Genomic DNA, 23,596 nt, shown 5'->3' with positions numbered 1-23,596 from the left:
TGGATATTAGCCCTTTGTCAGATGGATAGATTGCAAAAATTTGCTCACATTCTGTAGGTCGCGTGTTCACTCTGATGACAGTTTCTTTTGCTGTGCAGAAGCTCTTTAATTAGATTCCATTCATCAATTTTGGCTTTTGTTGCCATTGCTTTTGGTGTTTTAGTCTTGAAGTCTTTGCCTATGCCTATGTCCTGGATGATACTGCCTAGGTTTTCTTCTAGGGTTTTTAAGGTTTTATGTCTTACATTTAAGTCTTTAATCCATCTTGAGTTAATTTTTGTATAAGGTGTAAGGAGGGGGTCCAGTTTCAGTTTTCTGCCTATGGCTAGCCAGTTTTCCCAACACCATTTATTAAATAGGGAATCCTTTCCCCATTGCTTGTTTTTGTCAGGTTTGTCGAAGATAGATGGTTGTAGATGTATGGTATATTTCTGAGGCCTCTGTTCTGTTCCCTTGGTCTATATATCTGTTTTGGTACCAGTACTATGCTGTTTTGGTTACTGTAGCCTTATAGTATAGTTTGAAGTCAGGTATTGTGATGCCTCCAGCTTTGTTCTTTTTGCTTAGGATTGTCTTGGCTATATAGGCTCTTTTTTTGTTCTATATGAAATTTAAAGTAGTTTTTTCTAATTCTGTGAAGAAAGTCAATGGTAGCTTAATGGGAATAGCATTAAATCTAAAATTACTTAGGGCAATATGGCTATTTTCATGATATTGATTCTTCCTATCCATGAGCATGGACTGTTTTTTCCATTTGTTTTTGTCCTCTCTTATTTCCTTGAGCAGTGTTTCATAGTTCTCCTTGAAATGATCCTTCACATCCCTTGTCAGTTTTATTCTTAGGTATTTTATTCTCTTTGTAGCAATTGTGAATGGAAGTTCACTCGTGATTTGGCTCTCTGTTTATTACTGGTGTATAGAAATGCTTGTGATTTTTTCACATTGATTTTGTATCCTGAGACTGTGCTGAAGTTGCTCAACAGCTTAAGGAGATTTTGGGCTGAGACGATGGGGTTTTCTAAATATACAATCATGTCATCTGCAAACAGACAATTGGACTTCCTCTCTTCCTATTTGAATGCCCTTTATTTCTTTCTCTTGCCTGATTGCCCTGGCCAGAACTTCCAATACTATGTTGAATAGGAGTGGTGAGAGAGGGCATCCCTGTCTTGTACCTGTTTTCAAAGGGAATGCTTCCAGCTTTTGCCCATTCAGTATGACATTGAGTGTGGGTTTGTCATAAATAGCTCTTATTATTTTGATATGTTCCATCAATATCTAGTTTATTGAGTGTTTTTAGCATGAAGGGCTATTGAATTTTGTGGAAGGCCTTTTCTGCATCTATTGAGATAATCATGTGGTTTTTGTCATTCGTCCTGTTTATGTGATGGACTACATTTATTGATTTGTGTATGTTGAACCAGCCTTGCATCCCAGGGATGAAGCCGATTTGATCGTAGTGATAAGCTTTTTGATGTGCTGCTGGAATCAGTTTGCCAGTATTTTATTGAGGATTTTTGCATCGATGTTCATCAGGGATATCGGCCTGAAATTTTCTTTGGGTCTGTCTCTGCCAGGTTTTGGTATCAGGGTGATGCTGGCCTCATAAAATGAGTTAGGGAGGATTCCCTCTGTTTCTATTGTTTGGAATAGTTTCAGAAAGAATGGTACCAGCTCCTCTTTGCACTTCTGGTAGAATTTGGCCATGAATCCATCTGGTCCTGGGCTTTTTTTGTTGGTAGGCTATCAATTACTGCCTCAATTTCAGAACTTGTTATTGGTCTATGCAGGGATTCGACTTCTTCCTGGTTTAGTCTTGGGAGGGTGTATGTGTCCAGGAGTTTATCCATTTCTTCTAGATTTTCTAGTTTATTTGCATAGAGGTGTTTATAGTATTATCTGATTGTAGTTTGTATTTCTGTGGGGTCAGTGGTGATATACCCCTTATTATTTTTTATCGTGTCTATATGATTGTTCTCTCTTTTCTTATTAGTCTGGCTAGTCATCTATTTTGTTAATCTTTTCAAAAAACCAGCTCCTGGATTCATTGATTTTTTGAAGGGTTTTTCATGTCTCTATCTCCTTCAGTTCTGCTCTGATCTTAGTTATTTCTTGTCTCCTGCTAGCTTTTTAATTTGTTTGCTCTTGCTTCTCTAGTTCTTTCAATTGTGATGTTACGGTGTCGATTTTAGATCTTTCCTGCTTTCTCTTGTGGGCATTTAGTGCTATCAGTTTCCCTCTAAACACTGCTTTAGCTGTGTCCCAGAGATTCTGGTACATTGTGTCTTTGTTCTCATTGGTTCAAAGAAGTTACTTATTTCTGCCTTAATTTCATTATTTACCCAGTAGTCATTCAGGAGCAGGTTGTTCAGTTTCCATATAGTTGTGCAGTTTTGAGTGAGTTTCTTCATCCTGAGTTCTAATTTGATTGCACTGTGGTCTGAGAGACTGTTATGATTTCCATTCTTTTGCATTTGCTGGGGAGTGTTCCAATTATGTGGTCAATTTTAGAATAAGTGAGATGTGGTGCTGAGAAGAATGTATATTCTGTTGATTCAGGGTGGAGAGTTCTGTAGATGTCTATTAGGTCCACTTGGTCCAGAGCTGAGTTCAAGTCCTGAATATCCTTGTTAATTTTCTGTCTTGTTGATCTGTCTAATATTGACAGTGGGGTGTTAAAGTCTCCCGCTATTATAGTGTGGGAGTCTAAGTCTCTTTGTAGGTCTCTAAGAACTTGCTTTAGTAATCTGGTTGCTCAGGTATTGGGTGCCTATATATTTAGGATAATTAGCTCTTCTTGTTGCATTGATCCCTTTACCACTGTGTAATGCCCTTCTTTGTCTTTTTTGATCTTTGTTGTTTTAAAGTCTGTTTTATCAGATACTAGGATTGCAACGCCTGGTTTTTTTGGGTTTTTTTTTTTTGGTTTTTTTTTGTTTTTTTTTTGCTTTCTATTTGCTTGGTAAAAATTCCCCCATCCCTTTATTTTGAGCCTATGTGTGTCTCTGCATGTGAGATGGGTCTCCTGAATACAGTACTCCAGCGGGTCTTACCCTTTATCCAATTTGCCAGTCTGTGTCTTTTAATGGGGCATTTAGCTCATTTACATTTAAGGTTAATATGGTTGCGTGTGAATTTGATCCTGTCATTATGAGGCTAGCTGGTTATTTTGCCCATTAGTTGATGCAGTTTTTTCATAGTGTCGATGGTCTTTACAATTTGATATATTTTTGCAGTGGCTGGTGCCAGTTTTTCCTTTCCACATTTAGTACTTCCTTAACGAGCTCTTGTAAGGCAGGCTCGGTGGTGACAAAATCTCTCGGTATTTACTTGTCTGTAAAGGATTTTATTTCTCCTTTGCTTATGAAGCTTAGTTTGGCTGGATATGAAATTCTGGGTTGAAAATTCTTTTAAGAATGTTGAATATTGGCCACCGCTCTCTTCTGGCTTGTAGGCTTTCTTCAGAGAGATCCACTGTTAGTCTGATGGGCTTCCCTTTGTGGGTAACATGACCTTTCTCTCTGGCTTAACGTTTTTTCCTTCATTTCAACCTTGGTGAATCTGATGAATATGTGTCTTGGGGTTGCTCTTCTTGAGGAGTATCATTGTGGTGTTCTCTGTATTTCCTGAATTTGAATGTTGGCCTGTCTTGCTAGGTTGGGAAGTTCTCCTGGATAATATCCTGAAGCGCATTTTCCAACTTGGTTCTATTCTCCCCGTCACTTTCCAGTACACCAGTCAAACGTAGGTTTGGTCTTTTCACATACTCCCATATTTCTTGGAGGCTTCGTTCATTCCTTTTCATTCTTTTTTCTCTAATCTTGTCTTCATGCTTTATTTCGTTAAGTTGATCTTCAATCTCTCATATCCTTTCTTCCACTTGATCAATTTGGCTAATGATACTTGTCTATGCTTCATGAAGTTCTCATGCTGTGTTTTTCAGCTCCATCAAGTTATATATGTTCTTTTCTAAACTGGTTATTCTAGTCAGCAATTCCTCTAGCCTTTTTTCAAGGTTCTTAGCTTCCTTTCATTGCGTTAGAACATGCTCCTTTAGCTTGGAGGAGTTTGCTATTACCCACCTTCTGAAGCCCACTTCTGTCAATTCATCAAACTCATTCTCCATCCAGTTTTGTTCTCTTGCTGGCAAGAAGTTGTGATCCTTTGAAGGAGAAGAGGCATTCTGGTTTTTGGAATTTTCAGCCTTTTTGCACTGGTTTTTCCTCATCTTCGTGGATTTATCTACCTTTAGTCTTTGATGCTGGTGACCTTCAGATGGGTTTTTTGTAAGGATGTCCTTTTTGTTGATGTTGACGCTATTCCTTTCTGTTAGTTTCCCTTCTAACAGTCAAGCCCCTCTGCTGCAGGTCTGCTGGAGTTTGCTGGAGGTCCACTCCAGACCCTGTTTGCCTGGGTATGACCAACGGAGGCTGCAGAACAGCAAATATTGCTGCCTGTTCCTTCCTCTGGAAGCTTCGTCCCAGAGGGGCACCCACCGATGCCAGCTGAGATGCAGGTCTCCTGTATGAGGTGTCTGCCAGTCAGGAGGCATGAGGGTCAGGGACCCACTTGAGGAGGCAGTCTATCAGGGACCCACTTGAGAAGGCAAAGCTCAAGCGCCGTGCCGGCAGATCTGCTGCTCTCTTCAGAGCCAGCAGGCAGGAACATTTGTCTGCTGAAACTGTGCCCACAGCCCCCCATACCCACAGGTGCTCTGTCCCAGGGAGATGGGTGTTTTATCTACAACCCCTAACTGAGGCTGCTGCCTTTCTTTCAGAGATGCCCTGCCCAGAGATGAGAATCTAGAAAGGCAGTCTGACTACAGTGGCTTTGCCGAGCTGCGGTGGGCTCTGCCCAGTTTGAACATCCCAGCAGCTTTGTTTACACTGTGAGGGGAAAACAGCCTGCTCAAGCCTCAGTAAGGGCAGAAACCCCTCCCCATACCAAGCTCCAGCATCCCAAGTGGACTTCAGGCTGCTGTGCTGGCAGCAAGAATTTCATGCCAGTGGATCTTAGCTTGCTGGGTTCCGTAGAGGTGGCACCCTGGCTTCAGCCCCTTTTCCAAGGGAGTGAATGGTTCATCTCACTGGCATTCCAGGTGCCACTGGGGTATGAAAAAAAAAAAGCTGCAGCTAGCTTGGTGTCTGCCCAAATGGCTGCCCAGTTTTGTGCTTGAAACCCAGGGCCCTAGTGGTGTAGGCACCCGAGAGAATCTCCTGGCTTGCCAGTTGTGAAGACTGTGAGAAAAGCATAGTATCTGGGCCAGAATGCATGTTCCTTACCACACAGTCCCTCAGGGCTTCCCTTGGCTAGGGGAGGGAGTTCTCCAACCCCTTGTGCTTCCTGGGTGAGGCAATGCCCTACCCTGCTTCGGCTCATCCTCCTTGGGCTGCACCCACTATCTAACCAATCCCAATGAGATGAGCTGGGTACCTCAGTTGGAAATGCAGAAATCACCCGCTTTCTGCCTTGATCTTGCTGGGAGATGCAGACCACAGCTGTTCCTATTCATCCATCTTGCCAACCACCCCCAATGCTTACTAACCACACTACCTAGGAACTCCAGTTTGGCAAGGAAAGTCTAAAAAATAATGGAATAGATACTCATGTGAACTAGTGAACATTGTTTTATATGGCCACAAGTCATGTTTCTAATGACCTCTAATTCACAGAATTTCTTCTTAGAGATGTAGAGAGTGGAGTGGGGATGGATCAGAGTAGTATTCTACAGAGGGTGCCAGTGACATCCTCTTATGTAAAGGGTACACATACTAACTTACTGGGCAAGTTGCAAAGTTTAGAATTACTAACTTTAGAATAGGAAATACTCAAATAGGTAAGGGTTTGTCCTTTTACTAGTATATAGTAAACCTTGGAAAACCATGACCAAAGGGTAGAACATGAGCCACAAATGTATCAATTCTGAACTTAATTAAATTCATGGTTGGTAAAAATATATTCTCACTTGCTATAAATGTGCTAGATTTTTGAGATTCAATTAAACAAACATTTTCCAGAGTATATTTCTTAGAGTAGTAGTTTTAAGCAAAACTAATAAATGATACCAAAATCGACAACAGTTTTAGAAATACTAATTTATCACCTTTAAATAGGCTTCTTCTGTAAAACACGATTTCTCAGTTTAATCATATGTCAATATCAAGAAGAGGATATATTATGCAGCATTGCTCAAATACATTGGAACACAGAAAGCTTTACTCTCAGTATAGCTAGTGTTCCAAGGAATATATTGTAAAAAGTGCTAAATTAAAGGATATTTAGAACCTATATAGCAGAGGCAAATTACCTATCTATCTGAAATGGCCAGGAAACTGTTATCTACAACATACTCTCTAGAGTAATCTTGTTGAAAAGGCAGATGCCGGCTGGGTGCAGTAACTGACACCTGTAATCCAGAACTCTGGGGGGCCAGGGCAGGTGGATCACTTGAGGCCAAGAATTCGAGACCAGCTTGGCCAATATGGCAAAACCCTGCCTCTACTAAAAATACAAAAATTAACCAGGTGTGGTGGCACACACCTGTACTCCCAGCTACTCGGGAGGCTGAGGCATGAGAATCGCTTGAACCCTGGAGGCAGAGCTTGCAGTGAGCCAAGATCATGCCCCTGCACTCCACCCTGGGCAACAGAATGAAACCCAGTTTGAAAAGAGGAGGAAAACAACAACAAAAAAAAAAGAAAAAGAAAAGATGGACTAGTGTTCAGATGCTTTCCTTGATTCGGAATCAGCATGCCTCTTAAATACTGAATATACTAAGATACACAAAACAGTAATTTAGCTTTTTCGTATTGATACATGAACTTAGTATTTGATCTCAGCAAATTTAGAAAAAGAATTAGGAGCTTTTGATTTTCCACAAAAAAATCATTCCTCTAAACTTTATGAATTGAAAAAACTTGTCTTCATTTGATGATTCCAGTTTTGATGTTTTGTGTTATTGGTGAAGTTCAGAAACTCAGAAACGTAGTTGATTCCATAGAAAATTCAATTCTTGAAGAGTAGAACTTTGAATGTGCAGGGCGAATATGTGTGTTATGAATATGGGTCATACTTTATGCTTATGTAACTGAACATGTAGTTTTACTGGGGCTCCCTTTCTTCATTGCAAAAATACAACTTATCCTCAATACATAATTTATTGACTACTACAACTTAGCAAAAAGTGATTTGGCTTCATTATTCATCCCGATAAGAAAAATTTGGTGAATTAAAGGTATTGGAAAGGAAATTTTAACAGTGATACGAGAATGAAATGGGAGAAGGGAACAATAGAGACTTCAATATTATCTGTAATACTCTACTTTATTTTTTATATTTAAAAAAGTGATGCAAAAATTAAAAAATGACATTTGCCAATAATGCCAATGTATCACATAACTATTACATTACTTTGCTGCTTTTTTAAATTCAAAAAATAAATATTACTAACAATTTATATGATCATTCATTCAACAAATACTTGTTGAGAGCCTACTATGTGATAGGTGCTAGCAATAAAAGAGAGTAAAAAAGAGACATCATCCCCAACTCTCCTGGAGTTTGTGTTTAGATGTGAAATGTTTGTTTGAGATCTTATTTAGAATAGAATGTGTAAAAGGACAAAGTGAGGAAATGGGGGTGAATTAACTCATATTGATAATTAAGAGGTGGGGCTACTGTGGGTACTAAATCAGTAAGCAAAGGCCTTTCAATACTGAGAGGAGCTGCCTTATTTTTAGTGAAAATTGAGTTGGAAAAAAATACACACTGGCTGTGGGCCCCATAGCTAAAGCAGTCTCATGTGGTATTTAATTTTCTCACTGGTTGCAGCTCAAAGTTCACATGCATTTTTCTTTGATTCTCTCTAGTATATGACTGCTGCTGCTCCTATGCAAGGGACCTACATTCCTCAGTACACGCCTGTGCCTCCGACAGCTGTTTCTATTGAAGTAAGTCTATCCCTGTCTAATAGAGGTTAGAAGAAATAAATCTCAGTCACATACACTGTAGTCCCCCATAACCGTAGGAATCCTCACTTGCAATTTTTGTGCTACTCTAAAATATGACATTGTAAATGCAGTATATGAAAGTATAAACATTTACTTGAATGTGGCTGTTTTGCTTTGCACATGAAATGAGCTCCTCTGCTACGGAGGTACGACGGGAGTCTCTTTCATATTTAGAGAAAATTCCAGAAACCAAATCACAACTCCATCAAATTTTAATCACAAATACTTATAAAAGGAAAAAAGTTTGCAACTATGTAATGAACTAGTTCTCTAATGCCTTGTTCCTCAAAGAGTAGTTCCTAGACCAGCATCATTGGTATCCCTTGAGAGCTTGTTAGAAATGCAGACTTGCTGGGCATGATGGCATGCACCTGTAATCCTTGCTACTTGAGAGGCTGAGACAGGAAGATCTCTTGAGACCAGAAGTTCAAGACCAGCCTGGGTCAAACAGTGAGACCCTGTCAGAAGGAAGAAAAAAAAAAGAAATGTAGACTCTTAGGTACTATCTAGACCTACTGCATCTGAATTTGCATTTTAAGATGATCACTCAGTGATCCAAATGCACATTAAAATTTGAGAGACACTGGACTAATGCACTGGTTCTCAAACTTTTCTGCACATTTAAATTATTTTGAGAGCTTTAAAAAATATTGATTTGTGGGTCCTATCCCCAGAGATTATGATTTATTTGTCTGGAGTATAGACTGAACATCATACTTTTAAAAGATCTTAGATGATTCTAATATGTACCAAAGACTAGAAACCATTGCTCTAGGCCATGAACCTGCACAGGTTTACAGCTTCTTACAGACAAGAAAGAAGTTGTACAACTCTTATTGCTGTAGATATCATGAATGATGATGTCAGCTTGTCCTTAATGGAAGCTTTGCTGCTTTCATTCTCTCTTTCCATTGGGATAAATCTATGCCCTCTACACATCATTTTACTGGACAGGGCCATAAACAACATAGAAATGGAGAGGGCACAGAGCTACGCAGATGGTGGTAAAACACTTAGGTATCTATATTCTTCTCTCTGGTTCTAGCCATTACTTTTTTATTGCCCTTCTTTCCCCTCTCCTGATGCACATGTGCATTATGGTCACTGTGCATTCCTTCTTAGCAGCTGGGAATCCTCTGCAGTTGATGTCTTTGCTACTCCATTTGTTGGCAAGCAACTGCTGTGTTGGTACCACCCCACATAAAAATTCACCAAGACTCTCAATCTCTGAGATTGAGGGAAACCTTTATGGACTAAAATGTTTCCTGGTTTTGGTGTGTGACAAATGTTTGTTCATACCAACATGTTCATACCAACATGTTCATACCAACGTTTAGGAAATCCAGATGTTTAACAGGGCACTGTTAGGTAGCTTAGGAAATCAAGGAGTGCCAATGTTTAAATCTTTCATGTGTTCTAGACCTATAGGTCTCAAAGAATGTGTCATCTTAAGCAGTTTTAATTGTCTTTTCAGAATTTCAAGAATATATGATTAAATTTCATGTTCTTTGCTGTATTTAGCTATCAAAAAGCACCTATACCATAAGAAAATTAAAAATCTAGACATTCTAGGCACTTGAAGTGTAAACTTCTGACACATATTTTCATTTCTCTGTGTACACCAAAGACATATACTTATCTACAAAATTTGACCATTTTGATGATTATGAGACATTTGACAGTGTGGCTTATTGGAAACAGTCTAATTATAGTTATATTTAGGGATTAAAAAATATTTCACTGATAAAAATATAAATATACTCTGATATACAAATATAAATATACTCTGATATATTGCCTTGAACTAGTGATTATAAGGAAAAGCATTAATTCATTCTCTATGTGAAAATACTCATTGAACATTTATCAATATCTATAAAGGTGTGAGGTTTCAAAAAATACATACCAAATAGTAAATTAGGAAAGAAAAGATTGAATAAATATAGAGAGAATTTTCAAATTCTAAAGAAGAAATTTAGGGAATTTCGGCAACAGAATTAACCAAGAATATCTGAAATTTGACATCACTGCAGGTATCCAGGACTACAAATAAAACCAGGAAAATTTATCAGGATAGGTGCTCTTCTTAGGCCTACTAACAACCAAATAAAATCACCTATGCCTCTCTGGATTCCAAAAATATATTCCTGATTGTGACCAATTCCAGAAATCCACTCTTGCCAGCATCTGTGAGAAACAAACAAAAAAAAAAAAAATAGAAAGGGTGAAGGAAAAGCAAACCAAAATTAAGGACAAGTTTTGTTGTTGTTTTCTTAAAACAAAATAAATCAAATCAAATTACCGAAGAGAAAACCTACTTAATAGCATCCTTTAAAAGATTTCCAAACTTTGATGTATATTTTTATTAAGGTCAGTTTCCATTGTTATCCCAAATGATATAGACATGATACAGTGAAATATGCCAGGAAAATGTTTGGACATACAAGTTTGTATAGGAATCCTGAATGAGGATAAATTGTTATTTATTGTGGATAAATGTGCAAACCTGGTTTAAAAGTTCCAAGTACAGGCAAAATTATTTTCTGACCACTTAACTACTCCAATGACTTCTAATGGCCAGGCTTCTTGGTGTCACATTAGGATGAATTACTTAGCCCTTATCTAAATGTGCTCTCTGGGTTTCCTCTGAGTACTTATTGTGACTTCATGTAGCTGAGAGCATCTCTACTTAAGCCAAATACAAGAGGGGTACTTACAGCCTATCTATCTAGAGAGATCCCTTTGTTGAAGCAAGTGAGGCTTTTATGTTCTTATTTGCCTCCTTAGGGTGTTGTTGCTGATACCTCTCCCCAGACAGTGGCACCTTCATCCCAGGACACCAGTGGTCAGCAGCAACAGATAGCAGTGGACACATCCAACGAACATGCACCTGCATATTCTTACCAACAGTCTAAGTAAGTCTGCTCTTTTCCTCAAGATCAGCCATCTTGACATCACTCTCTCATGTTGTATCTGTTAGCTTTTGCTGAAATATAAACCATCCCAAACTTAGCAACAGGCATTTATTTAGCTCATGATTATGTGGGTTTGAAATCTGGGCTAACTTTGGGTGGATGGTTCTTCTGATCTTGACAGGAATCAAACATCTAGGAACAGCTGCTGATTATCTATGCATCTCTGCTTCTGGGTGTTGCCAGCTGTTGGATGTGTGATGGAAGTGACTAGGCCACATGTTTCTGATCCTCCAGCAGGCTAATTCACATGGAAGTCTCAGAATTTCAAGAATAGTAAAGAACAAGCCCAAATGTACCAGCACTCTTAATTCTGTTTATTACTAATTTTCTACTGTCTCATTAGCCAAAGCAAGTCACTTGGCCAAACAGTCAATGTAGCAGTTCACTTTGAAAAAGCTTGATATAGAGAAAGGCATTGCAGCCATTAAAAAAAAAACTACCATATTTATTATTGGAAAAATTATAATATTCCTACCTGAAACTGAATAGAGTCTCAGTCTCCTCACTCTTAAATGAAGACAGTAACACTCCCCCTTGTAGGGTTACTTTGAATACACAGTTAAATGTCCATGAAAAAGGGTATTGTAAGATATGAAGCAATATAAAATATGGTCTTATTCAGGAATAAAATGGCAAGGATTTTCAGAATTACTCTTGAAAATCCTTAAATCACTCATAATGCAAAGTACATTTGGCTTTGTGTTGAGTAAACATTTGGCAAACTTTGGTAAAGTTTGAGGGCTGTTTATTGAAACCAAAAGAATTTAGAAAAGCAAAGTCTTTATACAGGTGTCTTGGCATGCAAACTATTCAACTTTGTAGATAACAATAAAATCCCTGATGAATAGAGAATCCCCAGACACTCCTGCCTGTCTACAGAGTGCTGCTCCATTATTTAAAATAATTTTTCTTGTTAAAGAAAAAAATTATTCTGATATTTGTTAAAACATTAAGAAATAACTTATTTATTAGGTTGGTACAAAAGTAATTGCCGTTTTTGCCATTAAAAACCATAGGTATTAGGCCGGGCACTGTGGCTCACTCCTGTAATCCCAGCACTATGGGAGGCCGAGGCGGGTGGATCAAGAGGTCAGGAGATGATAGAGACCATCCTGGCTAACACGGTGAAACCCCCGTCTCCGCTAAAAATACAAAAAGCTGGGCGTGGTGGCGAGCGCCTGTAGTCCCAGCTACTCCGGGGTGGGGGCGGGGGCGGGGGCGGGGGCGGGGCGGGCGGGGTCTGAGGCAGGAGAATGGCGTGAACCCGGGAGGCGGAGCTTGCAGTGAGCTGAGATTGCGCCACTGCACTCCAGCCTGGGTGACAGAGCAAGATTCCGTCTCAAAAAAAAAAAAAAAACAAACCTATAGGTATTAAAATTATTGTAATAAGGGAAGAGAGAACATGCTCAGTTCAGAACACAGCAAAGACAGCTGGGGATTTGTAAACCAACAAGCCGAGTGAGGGGATCAGTGAGTGAAGAATTACTAAGAGAAGACATCAAGAACAGGGGAATTACTGCTAACCTAAATTGACAGGATTTTTGCTGAAGGCAGATCAAGGAATGATAACATCAAATGTAGGGGATGAGAAAATTGATCAGATATTGAGGGTGGTCATATCAACGATAGGCTATTCTCCTTTAAACTGACTTAGCAATATTCTTGCTAAAACTAGGCTATAAAGAAAAGAACTGGCAAAAATGGGGGCAAAAGTCTATGCCTACTCAAGAAGAGGACTCAGTAGCCTGACTAAAAGTTGAGCAAGAAGAGAATGTTTGTCACTTTTTAACTTCAGTATACATTAAGAGATTTGTTTGTTAGATTCATCAAAACAATAAACTCTTTTATGTGTGGTTTAGGTCTAAAGTCAGCTTTACAAATTAAATTTGCTCAGAATATGACTTAAACTTACAAATATAAGGTATTATGATTGCCATTATTTATTAATAGCAATAATGACTTTCAGAAAAGATTGTTACCGAGTAAAGCCGTATGTTGTTGTTAATTTGACACAGCCTGTGTAAATCACCTTTATGTGCAAAACTACTACTGTGGTAGACTCTGAAACTCCAGTCCAAGCATATTGAAATTTTTTTTCAGCCCGGTCAATGGGTTATATGTGGGGAAAGGAGCAGATATTGGCTATGTATAAAGCATAGCAAGAGACATTGGTGGGAGATGAGAAATACTGTAGGTAATGGGAAATTGTATGTGACCATTTGACTGAGCCACGGGGTACCCATATATTTGGCAAAACAATATTTCTGGGTATGTCTGTGAGGGTGATTTTGGATGAGATTAATATTTGAATCAGTTAAAGCAGATTTTCCTCCCCGCCAACCCCCCGTGGGAGGCTTTCATCCAATCAGTTAGTTGAAGCCCTGAATAGAGCAAAAAGATTGAACCTGTCATGAATGAATAAGAAGGAACTCCTGCTACTTGACTGCTAGAGCTAGAACATTGGTCTTTTCCTGCCTTTGGACTTGAACAAAAATATTGGCTCCTCTTAGATCTTGAGCCTGCCAGCTATAGAACTAAAATTTACATCAACTCTTTCAGTTCTCAGACTTTCAGACTCAAACTAGAATTACACTCTTGGCTCTCCTGGGTCTCCAGTCTGCCAACTGCAGATCATTGTAGATCATGGGACTTCTCAGTCTTAATAATTGTGCAAGCCAATTCCATAATTTAAAAAATCTCTGTATCTCTCCTCTCTCTCTTTCTCCCTCTTTCATGTGTGTGTATATATATATGTATGTGCACACACATACACAAACATACACACACAGTTACTTCTGAAATTGGTTTTCTGATCTGATTAGGATTAAAACTAATGACTCTATTTCTAGTAGTAAAGAGAGCATGTATATTCCATGACATGATCTGGCAATGGAAATATGCAAAATATCTCAATTAGATACTCCTAATCAACCACTTATAAGAAGCCAGGAGATGGGTGACTATGTATATGACATTTTCAAACATATTTTGGGAAATTAATGAATATGATTGTCTGATTGCTCCTAATGTCACTAGACAAAGGGGGGAAAGAAGAATATGCATTCAGGGATTCAAATGTTCAGCTTAACCACTGTATAAATGACTTGAAGCTTTCTATGTCTGCCTTGAAAAAGCCATTTATTTCCTATAGTCGCATGGCTGAGATTGCTGAAAATCAAACCCAGAATCTCATCCTATGACAGGCTGAGTTACAATAAAAGTTGAACTCCTAATTTCATGAGTATCTGCTGTTAACTAATTTCATGAGTATCTGCTGTTAAAGTGAAGGCACTGATTGGGAAAGAGTGGGATCCGTAATTGGTATGGATATATGGGGGAAAAAACCTAATCAAGCTGGGGACAGTCAGTCCCTAAATATGATGAGTATTCTTTGCCAGTAGAAGAAGCCTCCTATGGCCAGTGAGAGTGGCTTCTCCACTACAATTGGGAGTGATTTCGCTACCTCTGTGTGAGGAGATTAACCCTGCATTGCCTGAAAAAACTGGAATGGCCTCCCCTGAGTCAGCTGTCATATAAGACAAAGCTGAGTCTTCTTAGGACTCACCTCCACCACCCCTCTTTGCTTCTAGATCTATAACTAGGCTCAAGCCTAGCAAGCCCCTAAAGGTGAGGTGCGAAATATCACCTATAAGGAGGTGCACTACACTTCAGAAGAACTACTTGCATTTTTTACTTTACACAGACAGAAATTCAGGGAACATGTGTGGAAATGGATATCAAGGATGTGAGATAATAATGGAAGGAACATAACGTTGGATCAGCCCAAAGTAATTGACATGGGCTCACTAAGCATAGATTCTGCAATTAATGTTGCATCTCAAGGAGTTATTGACTCTAACAGCTTAGTTTGTTGACTAAAACATGGATCAAGAGATGACCCACAGTGGATATGCTGGTCCTACTTTGGTTTAACCTAGAAGAAGAGATTCAAAGGCTTAGAGAGAGAGATTTTCATATTAGAGTGGATTTATCATTTAAGATCTACTCACCCACACGGGGAGAGTCCAGAAGATATTTCACCACAACTATAAGAAATACATGTGTGAGGGGAGCCTCGGCATCCTTGAATAACTCTGTAATTGCTCTTCTCTGTAGCCCAGAACTTACAGTGGGAACTACAGTCACTGAATTGGGAAACCTAAATGCAATTAGAGTGATTGGATCCCTCTAATTGCATTTAGGGAATTGGATCCCTCTCTATCAAGGTCAGGAGATAGAGACCATCCTGGCTAACACGGTGAAACCCCCTTCTCTGCTAACATTAGGGAAACCGAAATACAATTAGAGTGACTGGGGCCAGGTGGCAACATTCAATCAATCACCAAAAGCAAGGTTGGCATGGTTACTGCAGTGGACAGCAGAGTTAAAACAGCAATCAGAATTGTCTGGCTCATGTAGACTTATGACATTGGCTGGTTGATCATGGTGTTCCTACAAGTGAAATACATATGAAGTCTACTAAATTCTTATCTGCCTTATATAAGCAGAAAAGTTCTAGGTCAGGTGAATAAATGTCTAACTTGAATCATAAAGAGAGAGATTCATGGTACTTCAATCAATTCCCAGACTTAGCCAGTTTACAGACCAAGAATCCATTGACTGAAGAGGAGATTGGGTTTCCTCAAAGAAGGACACTAATAAACTGTCAAAAATGTATACCGTTAATTTTTCTCTCCGCCTTCCCAAAAGGGACCTATTGCCTCTGACCAAAGAAAAGGAAAAAAAAAAAAAAAAAAAAAACAGATCTTTCAGAGTCTATTGGACACAGGCTCTGAACTGACATTAATTCCAAGAGACCTAAAATGGCACCATCATGCACCAGAGTATAGACATACAGAGGTCAGGGGATCAATGGAGTTTTAGCTCAGGTTCTTCTCACAGTGGATTCCATGAATCCCCAAGCCCATCTTGTGGTTGTTTCTTTAGTTCTAGAATGCTCAGTAGCTTGCAGAACCCCCCACATTGGTTCCCTGGCTTGCAGAATGAGGACTTTTATGGTGGAACAGGCAAAATGGAAGACACAGGAACTGCCTCTACATAGGCAAATAGTAAACCAAATTCAGTAATGCATTTCTAGAGGGATTGCAAAAATTAGTATTACTGTCAAGAACTTGAAACATGCACAGTGTCGATTTCCATCATAACTCCATTTAACTTTTCCATTTAGCCTGTGCAAAAGACAGATGGAACTTAGAGAAGGACAGTAGATTATTGTAAGCATACTGCATTAGTCTGTTTTCATGCTGCTGATGAAGACATACCTAAGACTGGGCAGAAAAAGAGGATTAATTGGACTTACAGTTCCACGTGGCCAGGGAGGCCTCAGAATCATGGCAGGAGGTGAAAGGCAGTTCTTATACGGCAGCAACAAGAGAAAATGAGGAAGATGTGAAAGTGGAAACCCTGGATAAAACCATCAGATCTCATGAGATTCATTCACTACCATGAGAACAGTATGGAGGAAACAACCCCCATGACTCAAATTATCTCTTACTGGGTGCCTCCCACAACCCATGGGAATTATGGAAGTACAGTTCCAGATGAGATTTGGAGCCAAACCATATCACTTACTCAGGTGGTGATTCCAGTGACAGTGGCTGTATCAAATGTGTTTTCATTGCTTGTGCAAATTAACACACCCCTTGGTACCTGTTAGGCATCTGTTGATCTGGCACATTCCTTTGTTTCTCCATTACTGTCAATAAGACCCACCATAAAGTTTGTTTTCAGCTTTCAAGGCCACCAATATACCTCCAATGTCCTACCTCAGGAATATATTAGCCTAGGCCATAATTTAATTTGCATGGATCTTGATGATCTCTCCCTTCCATAAGATATCATACTGGTCCATTGCATATTAGACTTAATGAGCAAGAAGTAATAACTACTCTAGATTTATTAGTAGAACATTTGTCTGTCCAAGACTGGTAAATAAATTCAGCAAAAATTCAAGGAACTTCTATCAGTGATTTTTAGAGGTCCAGTATGGTAGGGTTTGTGAAAATACATCTCTAAGGGTGAAAGATAAGTTTAACCCTGTTGCATCTAGTATCTCCTATCACCAAAAAAAGCACAATGCTGAGTGGCTTCTTTGGATTTTAGAGGTCGTATATGGGTGTGTGACTCTCACCCATTTATTGAGTGACACAAAGAACTGCTAGTTTTAAATGGGACTCAGAACAAGAGAAGGTTTCACAATAGGTCCAGGCTGCAATGGAAGCTGCTCTGTCACTTGAGCCATATAATTCAGCAGATCCGACGGTGCTTGAAGTGTCAGTTGCAAATAGGGATGCTATTTGGAGGTTTTAACAGGCTCTTATAGGTGAATTGCAGTGAAGGCCCTTAGGATTTTAGAGCAAAGCCTTGCCATTCTCTATCAATAACTACTTTCCTTTTGAGAAACAGCTCTTGGCTTGCTACTGGGCCTCAGCAGAAACTGAACACCTAACTATGCGCAATCAAGTTACCATGTGAACTGAGCTACCTGTCATGAACTGGGTGTTATCTGACTCACCAAGCCATAAAGATGGACATGCAGTACTCCATCATAAAATGGAAGTGGTATACACATGATGAGGCTTGAGCAGACCCTGAAGGCACAGAAAGCTACATGCAAAAGCGGCCCAAATATCCCTGTTTCCCACTCCTGCTATCCTGCCCCTTCAGGTCTAGTTTATAGGTGGCTCTGCATGATACGCAGGCACAACCAACAGTGGGCAGCTGAGACACTGTAGTCCCTTTCTGGGCCATTCGTGAAGGACAGTGGTGAAGTGAAATCCTTTCATTGGGTAGAACTCATATAAGTGCCTCTGGCTGTTCACTTTGCTTGGAAGGAAAAATGGCCAGAAGTATGACTATATACTTAATCATGGGCTATATCCAAGAGTTTGGTTGGATGGTCAGGGACTTGGAAAGAACGTGACTGGGAAATTGGTGACAAAGAAATTTGTGGAAAAGGTATGTGAAAATCTTATAAAGAGAAGATATTGATAGTCCATGTAAATGTCCATCATAGGATCACCTCCAGAGAGAATTTTGATAATCAAGATATAAGATGAATATGTGTCTGTGAATATGAGTCAGCTCTTTCTTCAGCCATTCCTGTCATTGCCCAATGCACTCATGAACAAAATGGCCATGGTTACAGAGATGAAGGTTATGAGTGAGATCAGCAACATGGACTTTTGTTCACCAAGGAAAACCTGGCATAGGCACTGCTGAGTGCCCAAACTGCCAGCAACATATCCCTGATATGGCACCATTCTCTGAGGTGATCAGCCAGCTAACTGGTGCTAGGATGATTACATTGGACTACTTCCATCATGAAAGGGGCAATATTTTCTTCTTACTAGACAACGAACTTTGGATGTGGACTTGCCTTTCCTATACATAATGTTTCTGCCAAAACTACCATCAGTGAACTTAAAGAATGCTTTATCCACCATCATGTTATTCTACACGACATTGCTTCTGATCAAGGAACTCATTTCATAGCAAATAAGGCATGGCAATGTGCCCAGGCTCATAGAATTCACTGATCTTGCTATGTTCCCCACCACCCTGAAGCAGCTGGCTTGATAGACAGTGGAATGTCCTTTTGAAGACTCAATTACAATGCTAGATAACTGGCAATACCATACAGGGATGGGCGAAGGATTTCTGAAAGGCTATATGTGCTTTGAATGAATACCCAATATATATGGTGCTGGTCTCCTATAGCCAGGTTCCATGGGTCTAGAAATTAAAAGGTAAAAATAAGAGTGGCACTACTCACTATTACCCTGAGTGACTCATTAGCAAAATTTTTGCTTCCTGTACCCATGACATTATGTTTTGCTGGCCAACATACCTCAGTTGCTAAGGGACAAATGCTTCCACCAGGAGAGACAACAATAATTCTACTGAACTAGAAGTTAATACTGCTGCTCAGCCACTTTGGACTCCTCATGTTTCTGAATCAACAGGCAAATAAGTGAGTTACTGTGCTGGCTGGGGTGATTAATCCTGACTAACAAAGGGAAATCATACTACTACTCTACAATGGAGGTAAGGAAAAGAATATCTGGAATACAGAAGATCCCTTAGTGTGTCTCTTAGTATTACCATGCCCTGTGATTAAGATCAATGGTAAATTACAACACAATCCAAGCAGGACTACTCAATCCAATGGCCCAGATCCTTCAGGAATGGGGGTTTGGGTCACCCCACCAGGTAAAGCATCATGACCAGCTGAAGTACTTGCTGAAGGCAAAGGGAACACAGAATGAATAGTGAAAGGAGATTATTATAAATATCAGCTATGACCAGCTACAGCAATAAAGACTGTAATTGCCATCAGTATCTCCTCCTTACCTTTTCATGGGTACATTTGTGTGCGTGTATGTTTATATGTTAACATATATTAAGCAAATTTCTTTTACTCATGTATAATTGTATATTGACTTCATATCATAGTATTTAAGTATTGTTCATTTTACATCAGTATTTAAGTTACAAAATATCAAAGAGGAGAGTAAATGTCACTCAAAGACTTTACCTCTATTTCTGTGAAAGGGGTTCGTGTGTTTTCAGCCATATGTAGGATAGTTGTGTCATGTTATAAGGAATCATGTCCTTGTTATTGTCTTTACTTAAAGATTAAATATGGTTTATGAAGATGCATATGAATCCCAGGTTGACGAGAAGTTAACTTGTGATAGTTAATTTTATGTGTCAATTTGACTGGACCATGGGATACTCATATAGTCTGTCAAACATTATTTCCGGGTATGTCTGTGAGGGTGCTTTTGGATGAGATGAACATTTGAATCAGTGGACTGAGTAAAGCAGATGGCCCTCCTCAGTATGGGAGGTCCTTATCCTATCAGCTGAAGGCCTGAACAGCACAAAAAGTTGAGCCTCCTCTGAATAAAAGAAAACTCCTGGCGGACTAAAACATCGGTCTTTTCCTGCCTTTGGACTTGAACTGAAACATTGGCTTTTCTTGGGTTTGAGCCTGCCAGCTCTGGGACTTAAATTTATATCATCAGCTTTCCTGGTTCTCAGGCTGTCAGACTCAAAGTGGAACTATACTATCAGTATCAGCTCTCCTGGGTCTCCAGATTGCTGACCACAGATCTTGGAGCAAATTTTTTATAATAAATATCTCCTCTATTTCTGTTTCTTTAGAAAATTCCCACTAATATACTGTTTGCCAGAAACACCTCTCAAGACTCAGTGAGTAGGTGAAACTGGCTTTGGTTGTGCCGAAACAGAATAAGGAAATGAATGATTCTAGAACCTTCCTGCTCACTGTTTAATGATGTCTGGATAAATGGAAAAAAAAATACTTTCATTTATCCAATCAACAATTAATTATTGAGCACCTACTATATGAAAGGAAGCATTCTAGGTGCTAGGGGAAGACTTATGAAAGAGGCAAATGCCTCCCCTACTCTCTTGGAGTTTACTTCTAGTAGTAGACTTATAATCAATGGATCAATCGGAAAATAATCAAAAAGAGAGCTACAAAGCAGATTATTTTAAAAGATTATTTTGAAACAAAGTGACCAAGTACCTAAGATTAGGTATCAGAAGAAGACTGTCTATACAGTCTTCAGATCTGAAAGCAATTAGAAGCTAATAATGGAGAGATTTGGAGAAAAAGTATTTTAAGCAGATGAAACAGGAAGTTGTCGAGGGGCCACCTGAAGCATGAATGTCCTGAACTAGAGGGAAGAGTAATAGGAGATAAGTCAAACATGCCAGCTGTTATAGAGTCTTTAGCCCTTGGCTACTTGGCTTTGTGTCCAGTAATTATACTTTGTTATATTCTAAGTGAGCTAGGAAACTTTTGGAAGGCTTTAAAAAAACAGAAATGACATGATTTGATTTAAACATCAATGACTATTACCAACGGATGCTAGGTAAAGAAGAGCATGTTTCAAGGATGGATTTCAGAATGCAAATTTTTCCCCTTCTTGCAACTGTCCAGAATCTCTTTCTCTCCCCGCCTGATTAAAGAAGCTTTAGTTGCTTCCATTTGTGAACCTCCAGTGAAGTGCTCTCTTCTCTCTCAAGGCTGTCCCTACCCATGTGTAAGGCATCTTTGCCTGGTCATTGTATGATGTGGTGGGGAAGCAGGTGTTTTGCCTGAGCCAAAGAGAGCATCTCTGCCTCTAATGGATTCTGGTGACAGTCTCCCCATCACCTCCATACGCAGGTCCAGCTTCACTTGTGGTACCAGCATTATGCCAGGTATTGTACTAGGAGACAGGATCCCTGCCCTCCAAGGCTTACAATCCAGTAGATGATTTAGATCTACATATGAATTATCTATATCTATATCTATCTATCTATGTATGTACTGCAATGAAGAAAATGAACTCTCTTCGAAAGTACTGTAGTAACAGAATGCACATCATTTTTCTTTTCTGGCTGGATAAACATTAATGGAAGTTTTGGCAACTGGATCTGGGTCTTATGGGAAAAAGCCATGTTCTAGGCAGAATAATAGTTTGACCAAAGTTCAGGGGAGGGAAAGCTCAGAGTATTTCTCTGAGAAATGAAGCAGACTAATAGAATAGTGTGAAAAGGCAGATTTGACCCAGATTCTAATATCATGTGTCATACTGAGGTGCTTGGACAGCGTTTTCTTTGTTCTAGGACTGCTATTCCAGCTGAAGTAGACAATGCACTTGGAAGCATTGAAAATCCACAGTCCTATTATTTCAGTGATTCACACAGGAGGAGGTAAAGGTCTGAAGTATGATGGTAGTGGGTATAATGGTAGGGTAGGGAAGTAGAATAGGGATAGACCAAAGAAAAAGAAAGAAACAAAAAAGACTTAAAAATTCCAAGCAAAACAATGAAGTTATTGATGGCATTAACAGAGGCAGATGAGCTAAAAGCCCAGGAAGGCCTGATTTTTGGAGAAAGACAAGGAATCTAATTATTCTGAACACACCTTGGAACATAAAATATTTCAGTGGTGTGACATGCGAAAAGTGTGGCATGTGAAAACCACTTACATTGCCCTATGGGCATTAAACCTGGAGAAAATTTTAACAGCTCCTGCTTCTATTCTCTTTTTTGATATGATACAAAGCACTAAAAGTTTTTGACTTAAAACAACAATAGCAACACAAAATTGAATGAAACAAGATGAATAAATAAAATTAATTTGCAGATGGCAATCACTCCTGTAAATTTGTAAACAGGAATAATTAATGTGACTCCATCTAAGTTTATATCAATTTTAGCCACAGTAAGACATGAGATTCTTTACAACCATTCAAGGAAGACACTGGTAATTCAGCTTAGCATTTGGGTCATAAAAACTGGGTTTCTTTTCATTGATAACCATCACTGGGAAAAGTTTGAGGGTTGCAAGAGCACACACGGAGGCACTTTGTAAATATTTAACAAGCATTAATTAGAAAGTAGGCATAACACAATTTATACAGTTTGCTCTGTATACTTGAAGTCTCAGTTCTGTTTTTAGGGATAACCTGACCATATCTTACATGAAAAATTCACTCAGGTTAGATTTGACCATTTTCTGGAGGTACGGTGATGTTATCCTTACAGAAGCCACCAGAAAATTATTCAACGACAGTCCAACTTTGAGATCAAGCTCAAACAACATCCTAAAGTTAGTTATATGCTACAAATTTCCCCACATTTTGAATATTTAAAGCTTTTTTATTTAAAAAAAATTATAGACAGGGTCTCACTCTGTTACCTAGGCTGAAGTGCAGTGGTGCAATCATGGCTCACTACAACCTCAAACTCTTGGACTCAAGTGATCCTTCCTCCTCAGCCTCCCAAGTAGCTAAGATTAAAGACACCTATCACTTCGCCTGGTTTTTCCCCACGTTTTTATTGTATCCTTCCTTTTCTTGTAAAGTGTAGAATATCTCTAAAATAATTTAACCAATCCACATTATCTTGAATACTCCAAGTTTCACAAATGGCAGCTCATTTCTAGCATCATTATGCTAATTAACATGCTACTACTTTCATCAGGCAGCCCATTTCTAACAATCATTATGTTAATTGAGATACAATAGCTTTAAGTACTTGTACAAACCTCTGGCCTTTCTCATTAAATGCTAGCTGACCTCCTGTGGGGTGTGAAATTCTGATTAGGGCAGCAAGTGTTCCTGAAAAGTAGCTTAACCCATTATACATACATCTAACATCACAATGTCTGCACTAAAGATATTATAAAGTACAGACTTCATCACAGATGGTTTAAAGAGAAGAGTTGGAGAAATATAAATGATGTGCCTATGAATTAAGGAACTATATTTGGGATATATGTTGGCAAATATTTAATATTCCAAATTCCACATTTCAAGGTAAATCAAAGGACTTCACATTTCAGTATTTATAGAGTTTTCTTTCTCCCATTGTTAAAAGAGGCTACTTGAGGGATAAAAGACTACATATAGGGTACAGTGTTTACTGCTCAGGTGACAAGTGCACCAAAATCTAAGAATTCCTCACTATAGAATTCATTCATGTAACCAAAACCACTTGTACTCCAAAAACTATTAAAATAATAATAAAAAAGAGGCTACTAATGCAAAAGGATTCCAGATTCTTATC

At 39.0% G+C, this 23,596-nt stretch overlaps 1 protein-coding gene across 8 annotated transcripts in view; it reads left to right on the top strand.

Moving 5' to 3' along the window:
• RBMS3 (RNA binding motif single stranded interacting protein 3) overlaps positions 1 to 23,596 on the top strand; it is a 1,708,877-nt gene that overhangs the window by 1,672,771 nt on the left and 12,510 nt on the right. For 5 of the 8 annotated variants that reach the window (XM_055284824.2, XM_055284857.2, XM_055284838.2 and 2 more), the window contains 2 exons: positions 7,869 to 7,949; positions 10,797 to 10,924. In XM_055284824.2, the coding sequence (XP_055140799.2) occupies positions 7,869 to 7,949; positions 10,797 to 10,924 (209 nt within the window). Of the gene's footprint in view, positions 1 to 7,868; positions 7,950 to 10,796; positions 10,929 to 23,596 lie in introns of those variants that run through there. The other 3 variants (XM_055284845.2, XM_063637041.1, XM_055284848.2) reach the window with 1 other exon arrangement.

The sequence above is a fragment of the Symphalangus syndactylus genome, chromosome 1 (genome assembly GCF_028878055.3).
Source record: "Symphalangus syndactylus isolate Jambi chromosome 1, NHGRI_mSymSyn1-v2.1_pri, whole genome shotgun sequence".
Taxonomy (NCBI): Eukaryota; Metazoa; Chordata; class Mammalia; order Primates; family Hylobatidae; genus Symphalangus; species Symphalangus syndactylus.
The sequence above is the reverse complement of the archived record's forward strand: the minus strand, read 5'-3'. Positions and strand labels throughout refer to the sequence as shown.